This window comes from Anabrus simplex, chromosome 2 (assembly GCF_040414725.1).
Source record: "Anabrus simplex isolate iqAnaSimp1 chromosome 2, ASM4041472v1, whole genome shotgun sequence".
NCBI classification, from domain to species: Eukaryota; Metazoa; Arthropoda; class Insecta; order Orthoptera; family Tettigoniidae; genus Anabrus; species Anabrus simplex.
This window is the reverse complement of record NC_090266.1, coordinates 804,143,242-804,156,478: the sequence shown is the minus strand read 5'-3', so window position 1 is coordinate 804,156,478 and position 13,237 is coordinate 804,143,242. Positions and strand designations below refer to the sequence as shown.

The 13,237-nt window shown below is 37.8% G+C and overlaps 1 protein-coding gene across 2 annotated transcripts in view; it reads left to right on the top strand.

The window, feature by feature from the left end:
- LOC136864468 (enolase) overlaps positions 1-13,237 on the top strand; it is a 67,723-nt gene that overhangs the window by 14,109 nt on the left and 40,377 nt on the right. For both annotated transcript variants that reach the window (XM_067141487.2, XM_067141486.2), the window contains exons 3-5: positions 3,355-3,531; positions 3,679-3,833; positions 9,888-10,012. In XM_067141487.2, the coding sequence (XP_066997588.1) occupies positions 3,355-3,531; positions 3,679-3,833; positions 9,888-10,012 (457 nt within the window). The remainder of the gene's footprint in view (positions 1-3,354; positions 3,532-3,678; positions 3,834-9,887; positions 10,013-13,237) is intronic.

Genomic DNA, 13,237 nt, shown 5'->3' with positions numbered 1-13,237 from the left:
CTTTATTTAGGAAATGACGCTCTTCCCGTAGTTAACACCTACCGATTCCTTGGGCTCCTTTTTTATAGCAAATTATCGTGGGAGCCACATGTGCGGCAGTTAAAAGTGCAATGCACTAAGAAGTTGAAGTTCCTTACCAGTACTAATTGGGGGAGTGACCGCACGGTGCTCCTACAATTTTACAGGGCACATATCTTATCCAGGTTAGACTACGGCAGTGAAGCATATGGATCAGCAAGGCAAAGCGTCCTTGCAAAACTGAATAGCATCCACCACAGTGGTGTTAGGTTGGCAGCGGGAGCTTTTCGTACAAGCCCCATTGCTAGCCTGTCACTGAATCTGGTGTGCCGCATTTACACCTGAGGCACCAGCAAATGCTTCTGTCCTATGCTGCAAATTTATGACAGGTGCAACTTCACCCAAGCTATCCTTGCGTATTCCACAATGGAAACTGTCGGCTGTACGCTGCTTAAACTCAAGCAACGCAGCCTCTTGGAATACACTTGGATAGCAGTCACAGATTGTTTGGCGTACCTCCTGTTCCCTGCCTTGTCAGACAACCAAGTTGGGTACCTCCGTGGATACTACGACGACCTGAAATAGTCCTGGATCTGCACACTGGCCCGAAGGAAAACGCGGACCGTTCGTTTTATCAGGGGCTCTTCCTGTCTGTTGTTCGCCAGTATCCAGGTTCAGTCATCATTTACACGGATGGTTCAAGGGCAGAAGCGAAAGTGGGCTATGCGTTCGTTATCGATAATGATAGGTTTCCTTTTGTTCTCCTGGAAACCTGTAGTGTGTATACAGCAGAGCTCTCTGCTGTCTGTGAGGCTCTGCGGTACGCAATGTCCGATGAGCGCTGATACTTTCTGGTGTGTACTAACTCCTTGAGCTCGCTACAGTCTATTGATACCTGTTTTCCTCGGCACCCTCTGGTGCAGCGGATCCATGACCTGCTGGCCGGGTGTTTGGATGCTGGCACCAGAATCATGTTTATGTGGCTCCGAAGCCACGTGGGTATAGAGGGAAACAAGTTAGCAGATAAGGCTTCCAAGGAGGCAGTTACGTTGCCCTCGTTGCCTTACAAGGTTCCAGCAAGTAATATTCTAGCCACTCCACTTCCAAATAAGCTGAGAGCGATAAAATGTACAACGAAGGTATTTAGGACTTCCCTTTGGGCTTCTCGGAGAGAACCAGTGGTATTGTGTAGTCTTCGGATCAGCCACTGTATAATAACAAACTCCTATTTGCTGAGAGGAGAACCCCTTCCGGTGTGTACTTGCGGCGATCATCTTACCGTGGTACACATCCTTACGGAATGCATGGACCTGGTCGATCTGCGCCGTAGTCTGAAGCTCCCAAATACCATCTTCCTCATCCTGCAAGATGGCGAGTAGTCAGCAGACCTCGTCATCTGTTTTCCGTGGGATAGTGGTATTTTTTGTCTGTAATACTGTCCTTTCTTTCTGTTAAACTGCACTTTTATCCCATTGACTCTATTTTAGTTCGTATTTGCATATTTTAATGTGTTATTTTAATTTCTATCTTGAATATATATATATATATATATATATATATATATATATATATATACACACATTACGTAGCATACAACAAACCAGTGGATTTCTGACTATTCACTCAGATTCAGTATACCAATTTGGATGATGGATTACACAAGATTCGATATATATCTGTACTTCCAGGCAATGCCATATTCCATTGTCACCTGTATTTTTCTATAATTTAATTAGAAAATAAGGCATTGCAAATTAGATCCACTGATTGTTTTAATCGCATAATCATTTTTCATCACCAATTATTTTAAACTCTAGTCAGTGGATACATTTTAAAATTTTAATTATCATCTCATGTCATCCATCTTATACCATTAGGGGCCAATGACCTTGGATGTTAGGCACCTTTAAACAACAAGCATCATCATCGTTATTTTTTTTATTAGGCATGGGTTTGGACTAATCTGCAAAATTGATATTTTTTCATTCAGTTTTCTGTGTAGATTTTCATGGGTAGAAAATATCCTATTCAGAGAAAAAGTGCTTTTGCTGATAAATCCAGGAGTGAAGTTACATTTATGATCTATGTTTCACTCCTGTCTTTCTGGCACCTGACCAATGGATTTCCATCTATTCAATGCTCCAATCCTTTTGCGCTGATGTTCTGAGGTAGTCTGAAACTTTGCAGTGAATGAGTATTAATTTCTTTTCCCCTTCAGCAAGTATAATTTGAAATTGCCCTGCTTATTTGAGATTTAAACGTAAGTATCCACTCCATCTGACAGTATTCCTCAAATCGCCATTTGTTTACAGAAACTTTTAAATACAGTCAGATGCATTACATGGCATACAACAAACCAGTGGATTTCTGACTTTATTCACTCAGATTCAGTATACCAATTTGGATGATGGATTACACAAGATTCAAAAGGCTTTTCTCTTAAGTATGATGATATTGTAATCAATTGTTTGATACAATGAACATGCTCTGTTGAGATGCTGAGTTAAATAGTAAATTTGCATTATTGTATGTAAATATCAATCAGTCATCAATAATGCATTTAGGGCTATTGCTCAGGTAGCAGATTCCCTATCAGTTGTTTACCGAGCTTTGTCTTGAACATTTTCAAAGAACTTGGAAATTTAGGCCTATCAAACATTTCCCTTGATAATATATTCCGGTATCTTACTCCTCATCCTTTAAGCAAATATTTGGCCCAATTTGTCCTTGAAATCCAATTTTACCGTCATATCTTTCCTACTTTTAAATGCTCCACTCAAGCTTATTTGTCTACTAATGTCGTCCCACGCCATTTAATATATTGAATAGGTAAATGAACAATAAACAGTTAAGTATAATAACTTTCAGTACGGATCTACAATGATAATAATCACTTGCAACATACCACATAGTCGAGCATGTCGTTTTTTAACTCCCAACTCTTCCCAGCCTAAAGTTTGCACATTTTTGTAACATTACCTCTTTGTCAGAAATTACCCATAACAAATTGTGCTGCTTTCCTTCGAATTTTTTTCATTATCATAAAGTAGCAATAACAGATGAAATTATAACTGAACTGGTGAAATATAGTGGGAAGGCAGAGATGAAATGGCTTCGTAGAATAAAAGATAGCAGGGAATGTTAGCAAGGTACCATCCTTTCCACTTTCTCAAGCATAATTTAAATTACAAGTGTTTTACATGTTTATTATTTTTTAGACAAAAAGTCACAACTTTATTTCACTTTTACTGTAGGTACTGATTCTCCTGCTCACAAGATTTTAAGTGATTTAAAACTGAATACTTGCTATAAAACTATTTTTAAATTCCTTTACAGGTTGACTTGGTGACTGACTTAGGCCTTTTTCGAGCTGCTGTGCCATCTGGTGCTAGCACTGGAATATATGAAGCATTGGAACTTCGTGACAATGATAAAAAGAACTACCATGGAAAGGGTGTTCAGAAAGCCATTGATAACATTAATAATATCATCGTTCCTGAACTGCTAAAACAGGTAAAATGAGTTGTGTGGTGTGTAGTTATTAGTATTTTGATAGCTCTCCATGGGTTTACTCTAAACTTTGCTTTTAGCATTTATTTTTTTTTTTTTTTTTTTCTGTGAAACAAATGGTGTGTTTCTTCACTTTAAACTATTTTACAGAACTTTGAGGCAACGCAGCAGGTGGAAATTGATAACTTCATGCTCAAGTTGGATGGAACACCAAACAAGTCCAAACTTGGAGCAAATGCTATTCTTGGTGTCTCTTTGGCTGTCTGCAAAGCTGGTGCAGCTAAGAAAGGCGTTCCTCTCTACAGGTATCGTTAATTTGGCTAGTACCGAATGAGTTGACCATGTGGTTAGGGTGATGTAGCTATAAGCTTGCACTTGGGAGATGGTGGGTTCGAATCCCGCTGTCGGCAAGCCTGAAGAGGGTTTTTAGTGGTTTCCCACTTTCACACCAGGCAAATAAAAGGGCTGTGCCTTAAGGCCATGGCCACTACCTTCCCAATCCTGGGCCTTTCCCATCCTTGCATTGCTGAAAAACTTCAATGTGTTCATGCAGTGTTAAACCACTAGCAAGAAAAATTATGGCTAGTTAATATGAGTGTTTGATAATTTTATTGCTGTTGTGTTTCTTGTTACTTCAAGAGTATCTGTAGCATAGCAGTGATGTATGTTACCTAGTTATTTTTTGATAGACTTATGTGTTTCATTTCCAACATACCAGGTGAGTTGGCCATGGGGTTAGTGGCGCGCTGCTGTGAGCTTGCATCCGGGAGATAGTGGGTTCAAACCCCACTATCGGCAGCCCTGAAGATGGTTTTCCATGGTTTCCTATTTTTACACCAGGCAAATGCTGGGGCTGTACCTTAATTAAAGCCATGGCCGCTTCCTTCCCACACCTAGCCCTTTCCTATCCCTTCGTCACCGTAAGACCTCTCTCTGTCGGTGCGATGTAAAGCAGATTTAAAAAAAAAAAATCCATTTCCTACATGAGCTTCTGTAATGAAGGTAGAAGAAGAGCCAAAGAAAGAGCAAATTACCTTGCCAAGGACAATATGGTAATGATATATTGTTGCCTTTCTTTAACTGCAATTAACTGGAGAACTAAAAACTTTCGTTTCCATGAAATGTAAAAATTTACAACTAAATTTATATGACAAACAGAAAAGAATTTGATTACAGATTGAGTCGGCCATGTGGTTAGTGGCGCATCTTTGAGCTTGCGTTCAGGAGATAGTGGGTTGGAATCCCACTGTTGGCAGCTTGGAAGATGGTTTATCGTGGTTTCCCTTTTTCACGCAAGGCAAAAGCTGGGGCTGTACCTTAAGACCACGGCCATTTCCACCCTTATCCCATCGTTTCCAATTGTTTAAAAAAAATAATTTTTAATCCCTCACGAAACGTTTCTACTTCAGAAAGCCTCTTAAGTTCTACAAAATGTCTGGAAATTTTGATTAAGAAGCTCTTTAAGTCGGTGTTTTTTATCATTATATATATATATATATATAAAATAACTTGTCCTGACTGACCGATTCATCATCGCTGAGCCGAAACTACTGGACATAGAGAAATGAAATTTTGGGAGGATTTTTTGATATTCAGTCACTAAGTGGGTGAACAGGGGGGGTGAATTTTTAAAACGAGGATATTTATATCTCAAAAACGGAAAGGTTTAGTCATAAGAATTGGTATTTAGAATCTCTTTCAAAAATAAACACTTTTTTTCCGGATAATCCCACGAAGGTGGGGGGAAAAGGGGTTGAACACCTTTTATGAGGAGACTTATATCTCAAAAACTGCAGATGTTAGTCATAAAAATTTAAATTTGGAACCTCTTTTAAAAATAAAGAAATACTTCTTTTTGGAAAATCCAAATTAAGGGGGGTGAATTTTTAAAATGAGTGTATCTATATCTCAAAACCTTAAAAGTTTATAGATGTAAAAATTGGTACTTAGAATCTTCCTTAAAAATAAAGGAACATGTATTTTTTGTTTTTGGAAAATCCCAATAGGAGGGGTGAAAAGGGTTGAATGCCTTTAGTAAGGATATTTATATATCAGAAACTGAAGATGTTACAGACCTGAAAATCGCTATTTGGGATCTCCTTTAAAAAGACACATTTTATTTTTGTGTTTTCAGAAAATCTAATTATAGGGGCTTAAACAGGAGTGACAAATTGGGGTGAATTTTTAGAAAGACAATATCTACATTATATCTTAGAAACGTAAAATGTTACAGGCGTGTAACTGGTATTTGGAATTTCCTGTTAAAGTATAGAAACAGGTATTCTCGGAAAATCCAATGAAGGGAGGGGGGAGGTGAAAAAATTGAAAAATTAATTGAATTAATTGTATGAGGATATTTATATTTAATAAAAACTAAAGTTGTTACAGACGTGAAAATTGGTATTTAGATCTTCTTTAAAAATAAAACGCTTTTTGGGGGGAGTAATCTTCTTTGGGGCGGGTGTGAAAAGGAGTTGAATTAGTTTCATGAGGACACACATCTCAAAAACTGAAGATAATCTGTATTTAGAAGATCCTTTACTCTTAAAGAAACGAATATGTTTTGCCGGAAAATTCAGTTAGTGGGGGGGGGGGGTGAGAGTGTGAAAGGAAGTGAAAAAATGATTAATTTTTATGGGAATACTTATATCTCAAAACTGAAGGTAACACATGTGAACATTGGTATTTGGAATAGCCTTCCTCCTGTTTTGGGGGGGAGGGTGGGTAAATCAACTTAACTGCGGTGGGGTGAAAAAGAGGCGAGACCAATTGATTTTAATGTTCATAATGTACTTATAAGGAGCCTCCGTGGCTCAGGCGGCAGTGCACCGGCCTCTCACAGCCGGGTTCCGTGGTTCAAATCCCAGTCACTCCATGTGAGATTCGTGCTGGACAAAGCGGAGGCGGGACAGGTTTTTCTCCGGGTACTCCGGTTTTCCCCGTCATCGTTCATTCCAGCAACACTCTCCACTTTCATTTCATTTGTCATTCATTAATCACTGCCCCAGAGGAGTGCAACAGGCTTCAGCAGCCGGCACAATTCCTATCCTCACCGCTAGCTGGGGCTTATTCATTCCATTCCTGACCCGGTTGAATGACAGGAAACAGGCTGTGGATTTTCAGTGTACTTATTCTGATCATAAACGATCATCTTTGATCTTTCCTGGGATAGTTTTCAAGAGCCATCTTTTCCTTTGGAGAACCTTCTTAGATTACAGTAGATTCTCCTGGCATGTAAATAAAAATTTAAACACATATGAAATAAACGATAGGAATGAGATTGACCGTTCAATTGTTCACCTCTATAATAAGGTCAATAATGCACGGAAGTATGTCATTCGCATCACCAGAAATCCTGTGCCCTTGCCTATGGGCGACAATGGTGCTGGTCATATTGTCATCATTGACAATGGCAGCAGGTATAATTTACCGCCAAGTAGCGGTCTTGCATCTTGCTGTGGGGTCCAGAAAATCAGTAATAATAATAAAAATAATAACCTAAATTCAACTAATTTCACCCACCCTTATAAAAATAATAATATTCTGGACCGTCGTCAAAATGTGCGGACTGCGCTCGAAAGTGGTCCTGGACGGGTAATGAATACGAATGCAGTCCGGCCGCGGGTTCACTACCGCCAAGGCACCCAAGACGACACCACCCCGGATCTTCTCAATGATTTGATCCACATTAAAAATGCTTATAGGAAATGATGGCAAAGGTTTAGGGACCCAACTGACCGAGTGGAACACCTGGACCTAGCCCGGGAAGTACGAAATCGATTGCTGGAAAAGGATTGAAAAATGGAAGGAACTTTGCCATAATCTCTCAGAAGAAGTCAGATCGTGAATTTTGGCGGAATCTCTCGGAAAACGAGTTAGATCGCGAATATCGGCGGATTATATGTAAAACGTTAAGCATTCAATTATAAATTTCAGTATAATACCGTAGTGAATCATGGGTATCTTTCTAGTATATATAAAATAACTTGTCCTGACTGACTGATTCATAATCGCCGAGCCAAAACTACTGGGCATAATGAAATGAAATATTGGGGATATATTTATATTAAATGTAAGTGCTCGCTAAGAGAGGGTTTTTGGATATTCCGTCCCTAAGGGGGTGAAAAGGGGGGTGGAATTTTAAAATGAGTGTATCTATATCTCAAAACTTTCGAAGTTTACAGATGTAAAAAGTGGTAATTAGAATCTCCTTTAAAAATAAAGGAACACTTTTTTTTCTTGTAAATCCCAATAGGAGGGTTGTAGAAGGGTCAATAATTGGTTGAATGCCTTTAATGATGATACATATATCTCAGAAACTGAAGATATTACAGAACTGAAAATTTGTATATGGGATCTACTTTAAAAATAAACTTTTTTTTTTTTTTGAAAATATTAATGGCGGTTACACAGGAGTGACAAATCGGGGTGAATTTTTTGAGACTATATCTACAGAATATCTGAGAAACGTAAAATGTTACAGGCGTAAAAATGTGGGTATTTGGAATCCCCTGTAAGTGTAAAGAAACATAGGTGATTTGTTTTTGGAAACTCCACTTAAGGGGAACTAAAAAGGGGTGAAATTTTAAAATGAGAATTTCTACACTATATCTCAAAAAACTTAACATGTTACAGAAGTGAAAAATGGAATTTTTTATCTCTATTAAAAATAAAGAAACGTGTATTTTTAATTTTCGGAAATACCATTTGGGTGGGGGGGGGGGGTAAAAGTGACTGAAAAAGGAGTTGAATTCTTTTAATTAGGCTACTGATATCTCAAAAATGAAGATATTACAGACGTGAAATTTGATATTTGGAATCTGCTTTAAAAGTAAAGAAACACGTATTCTCGGAAAATCCAATGAAGGTGAAAGAATTGAAAAATTGACTTAATTGTATGAGAATACATACATCTAATAAATCTAAAGTTGTTACAGGCATGAAAGTTGGTATTTGGATTTGCTTTAAAACTAAGAAAAACTCATTTTGGGGGGGAAACCATCTTGGGGGGCGGGAGTGAAAAGGAGTTGAATTCCTTTCATGACACACAAATCAAAAACTGAAGAAGTTAGAGTCGTGATAATTGGTATTTAGAAGATCCTTTACTATTAAAGAAACAAGTATTTTTTACAGGAAAATTCACTTAGTGGCGGGGGGGGAGGAGTGTGAAAGGAAGTGAAAAAGAGTGAATTATTTTTATGGGGATATTTATATCTCCAAACTGAAGGTAATAGACGTGAGCATTGGTGTTTGGAATCTCCTTTAAACATGAAGAAACACTTTCTTTTAATTTTTTTGGGGTGGGGGTAAATAAACTTAATGGCGGTGGGATGTAAAAGGAGGTGAGACCAATTGATTTTACTGGTCATAATGTACTTATAAAGAACCTTGCTTGCTCAGGCGGCAGCACGCCGGCTCCTCACAGCTGGGTTCCGTGGTTCAAATCCCGGTCACTCCATGTGAAATTTGTGCTGGACAGAACAGAGGCGGGACAGGTTTTTCTCCGGATACTCCGGTTTTCCCTGTCATCATTCATTCCAGCAACACTGTCCAACTTCATTTCATTTGTCATTCATTAATCATTGCCCCAGGGGAGTGCGACAGGCTTTAGCAGCCGGCACAATTCCTATTGTCGCCGCTAGGTGGGGCTTTATTCATTCCGTTCCTGATCCTGTCGAATGACTGGAAACAGGCTGTAGATTTTCGATGTACTTATTCTGATCATAAACCGATCATTTTTAATTTTTCATGGGTTCGTTTTCAAGAGCCATCTTTTCCTTCGGAGAACGTTAGAATTTATATCAGGGTTTTTAAAGAAAGGTGACAATAAGTGGTATTCTGCTCTGTGATATGTGCGGAATGTGTCCATGCCTATTTAAATCACGCTTCCTATTTTTCCTTTCTTAACTTTACTATGTAGCTTGCACTCTTCTCTAATTTGGCAGTAATTTCACTCTTTTTCTTCAGTCTTATTTTCCTTGGACTTGAGAAGTTTACTAATGTTCACCTTGTACAACATTGTTATTCCTATTTCTTTGTAAGTTTTAAACATTTGTTATAATATAATATTGGTGGATTACACTTTCTCTTTTAAAGAAATGTCTGAAATTGTCTTGTGGTTAACATATTGCACTTTGGGAAGAAGAGGGCCGCAAGTGTAAAATGATACTTCTGAGACAAAAAAAGGCCTAGTAAATTCCATTTTTAATATATATTATATTTTTTATATATTTTAAATATGTTTTGCATTCATACATTGTAATTGTCTCAAAAGTATAAATTTTGCACTTGTGGCTCTCGTCTTACCAAGGTGCATGCTTATTTGCAGTTCTTTTGTCTTATTTTCTTTCTGTTTACAGGCATATTGCTGATTTAGCAGGAAGCCCAAAAGTCATTTTACCTGTTCCTGCATTCAATGTAATTAATGGTGGTTCCCATGCTGGCAATAATTTAGCTATGCAAGAATTCATGATTTTGCCAACAGGTAAAATAATTTTGTAAAAGTATAAATTTACTGAACACAGATACATTCCAGAAAATTTTTATTAGAGAAGGATTGAAGTTTCAGATGGAGATGTGAAGTAAAAAGTAAATCAATAATATTTTAAAACACTGTATTGGTTTCGAGTTATTTAGGATCAAGGAAGTTGAAACAGACTTTATGCTCTCTATCAGAAACTTACATTCTTGATATAGTCTCCTAGTACTTGTACCTTATACGGGGAGAGTGATGGCAAATTTTAAGGCTTTGAGTCTTATCCTGTTTGAAGCTCCCACTTGCCTTATATATTCTACTAATATGCACACCCCGATTTTGCAGACTGAACAAAAGAAAAGAATTAAAATCTCAGATATTTTGCACACATTATTTTATTAGGTAAATATAAGTTGTTATTGCGTGTACTAAAATTCTTCCGTACTTGTGGGACACTCTGTAGAATTGAAATGTACATTAGAACTGGGCCGCCTTGTGCGGCGTGAGTTACCGGTGTACTAATTAATAAGTTGATTTTTTCACTTAAACACCGAAATAATTTTTTTCATTTGAATGGCAAAATATGTTAATGTCATTGATAATTATGTACCTTATCATTCATTTCCTTTTATGTCATTGTCATAACTGCCGTAGTCATCCCCCATTCTTCTCGTTCCATGGGATGCTGTCCTTGGTACCATAGAATACACTTGATATATTGCACTTCTTTAAATTCTTAATTACAAGTTCTGGAGTCATCTCCTGCATGGTCTATATTCACTTACATATCAGATCCAAATTGGATTTCCTGACTTTTCCGATTGACATGTGTGTTCGTGTGGTTGCTACCTGCCATCCATTTGGTGTTTATCAGTTTCAAGTTTGCTTTGAAATACATTTTTAATGCATTCATCAAGGTGTTGGAAGTACAGAGAGTCCTCCAGGTATGCTGTCTTGGTCTTTGTTCTCTCATTGCAGGGAAGCTTTCACTTCATCTTTCGTGTGCCCATGAGAACTGTCAATCACAATCATGCTGTTGAAGTTTAACGGTGCACGCAGTCTATTTTTTCCATACACGTTTTACTCAGTCAAGGACAAGGATTATATCCACCTAGCACTTTTCTTGAGTCTTGACTGTTATCTGTTAAGATTACACTTTCTTGCATTTATTTCTCTTGTCAGTTGTGCACAACATGGCAGTGCAGTGTAACTTCTCATTGCTCTCTTTCTTACAGGAACTTGTTTCTCTCTTGTTAACCCGTGTTAGGTTTGAATCGAACCACCGGCAGCCCTGAAGATCGTTTTCCATGGTTTCCCATTTTCAAACGTGCACATTTTAAAATCTGTCGCTTCATTGGCTACGTTTCATAATATCATTGCTTAAAACTAGGCAGTTTATTATTATGTCATAAAATTATACCAATTTTTACTTTGGTTTTTCAGTTTCTGAAAATTTTCTGGGTTTGCGCTTCCTCTGCTGTATCTAAACTTTACGTTATTCCTGGCTACAGAGTACAGCTTTCTCTGTAAAGCCTATATATTTGAGTTGTTATACTGTATTTACTCATATAATTTTCCCCCTTTATTAGCAATTTTTAACCTAAAAAAAGGGGGGAGGGAAAATTATGCTAATATGATCCTTTGGCAGTCTCTGGCACACACACATCTTCCTCTGAAGAAAAAAGGTTGTTCCTGTTAAAGAATCTACACAGCCACCCTCTACTTGCTTTAAACTGTGAGATTCCTATATTGTTTTCCCTGTGATCTCCAGCACCTTTAACCTTTCGTGTGAAACCGAATAGCCATAATTCTATAGTCCAGATACATATTTCAACATTTCGTTTGCAGTTTCTGAATACTGGCCTGATTTTGGTCCCTAGAACGATTAAGCTGTCTTCTTGGCACACTGCAGCTGCTCTTTTTTGTTTACGCCAGTAGCCTACGACGTGATGGTTTTACAGGAAACTCGTATGCTGAAGCACGATTGCATTATTTTCTGCAAATGTGATCACTGTTAATTTTAACTGTGCTTTGTAACTCCCATTTTCTCACCCATCACTAACCACTATTATGTATGGAAAAATTATTAGCACACGGGCCGGTATATGTTACAGACCAATTGCTTGTCTCCCACGTGATTACAAGTGTACTGGCGATGCTTGTGTAGGGAAAAACTCTGGGCAGCTTGCTGCCAAGCGGGCTCGTTGCTGCAGTTGTTAATTGGGGCTGCTGTGCAGCTAGACATGCATTGTTAACATAATTTTTAGATAAATTAACACTATGTTTTATTAAATTCTCACAGAGCTTGGTAGCTGCAGTCGCTTAATTGCGGCCAGTATCCAGTATTCGGGAGATAGTAGGTTCGAACCCCACTGTCGGCAGCCCTGAAATGGTTTTCCGTGGTTTCCCATTTTCACACCTTAAGGCCACGGCTGCTTCCTTCCCACTCCTAGGCCTTTCCCGTCCCATCGCCGCCAAAAGACCTATCTGTGTTGGTGCAGCGTAAAGCAACTAGCAAAAAAAATTTTAATTTTCGCCGGTTAGACCAGATGTTAAATAACAAACGGTTATCTGTACGTTAAATGAGATGATGTGGAATGCACTTGCTGCACAATAAATTTTTAATGCTGTTACCTTTGTTGAGTGACCTCTGTCTAAACTGCTGTACATTTTCAAAGAAATTTAGTGTTTTGAAGATTCAAGACAGAATTAGGCGTATTAACAGTGACTGTTTCATTATTGCTTTATGTTATGGACAAAAAGTTTCCACCTTTTCAATACAAATTTATTTATATAAAAATTCAATCTACAGTACCGGTTTCAACCTTTTTACATACGGTCATCCTCAGCTGTACACTATTACCTTCACATAAGTCAAGTTTTATTGATTTGCCTTGTCCATTATAAGTCATGATATAGAGTATGTCTTATGTTCTAATTGGGCATACCTAAAGTTAAAATTGACTATATATACAATCTAAAATAACTGTGGGTGAATCTCTTTAGGCCTAAAAATCATGTAGGTGAATTATTATTAAATATACAGGTACATTATTTTAAAATATGTGGTACATGTTGAAAGGCATGTTAAAATATACAGTTCATGTTAAAATCTGTTACAATAAATAGGAACACTTTGTTAAATTGAGTTTGGCGTCTTGCATTCATCGAATGTTCTTGTTTTTCCAGTATGAATGTATAATGTCCATATTTCATTCTTGAGCGGTGTTCTTA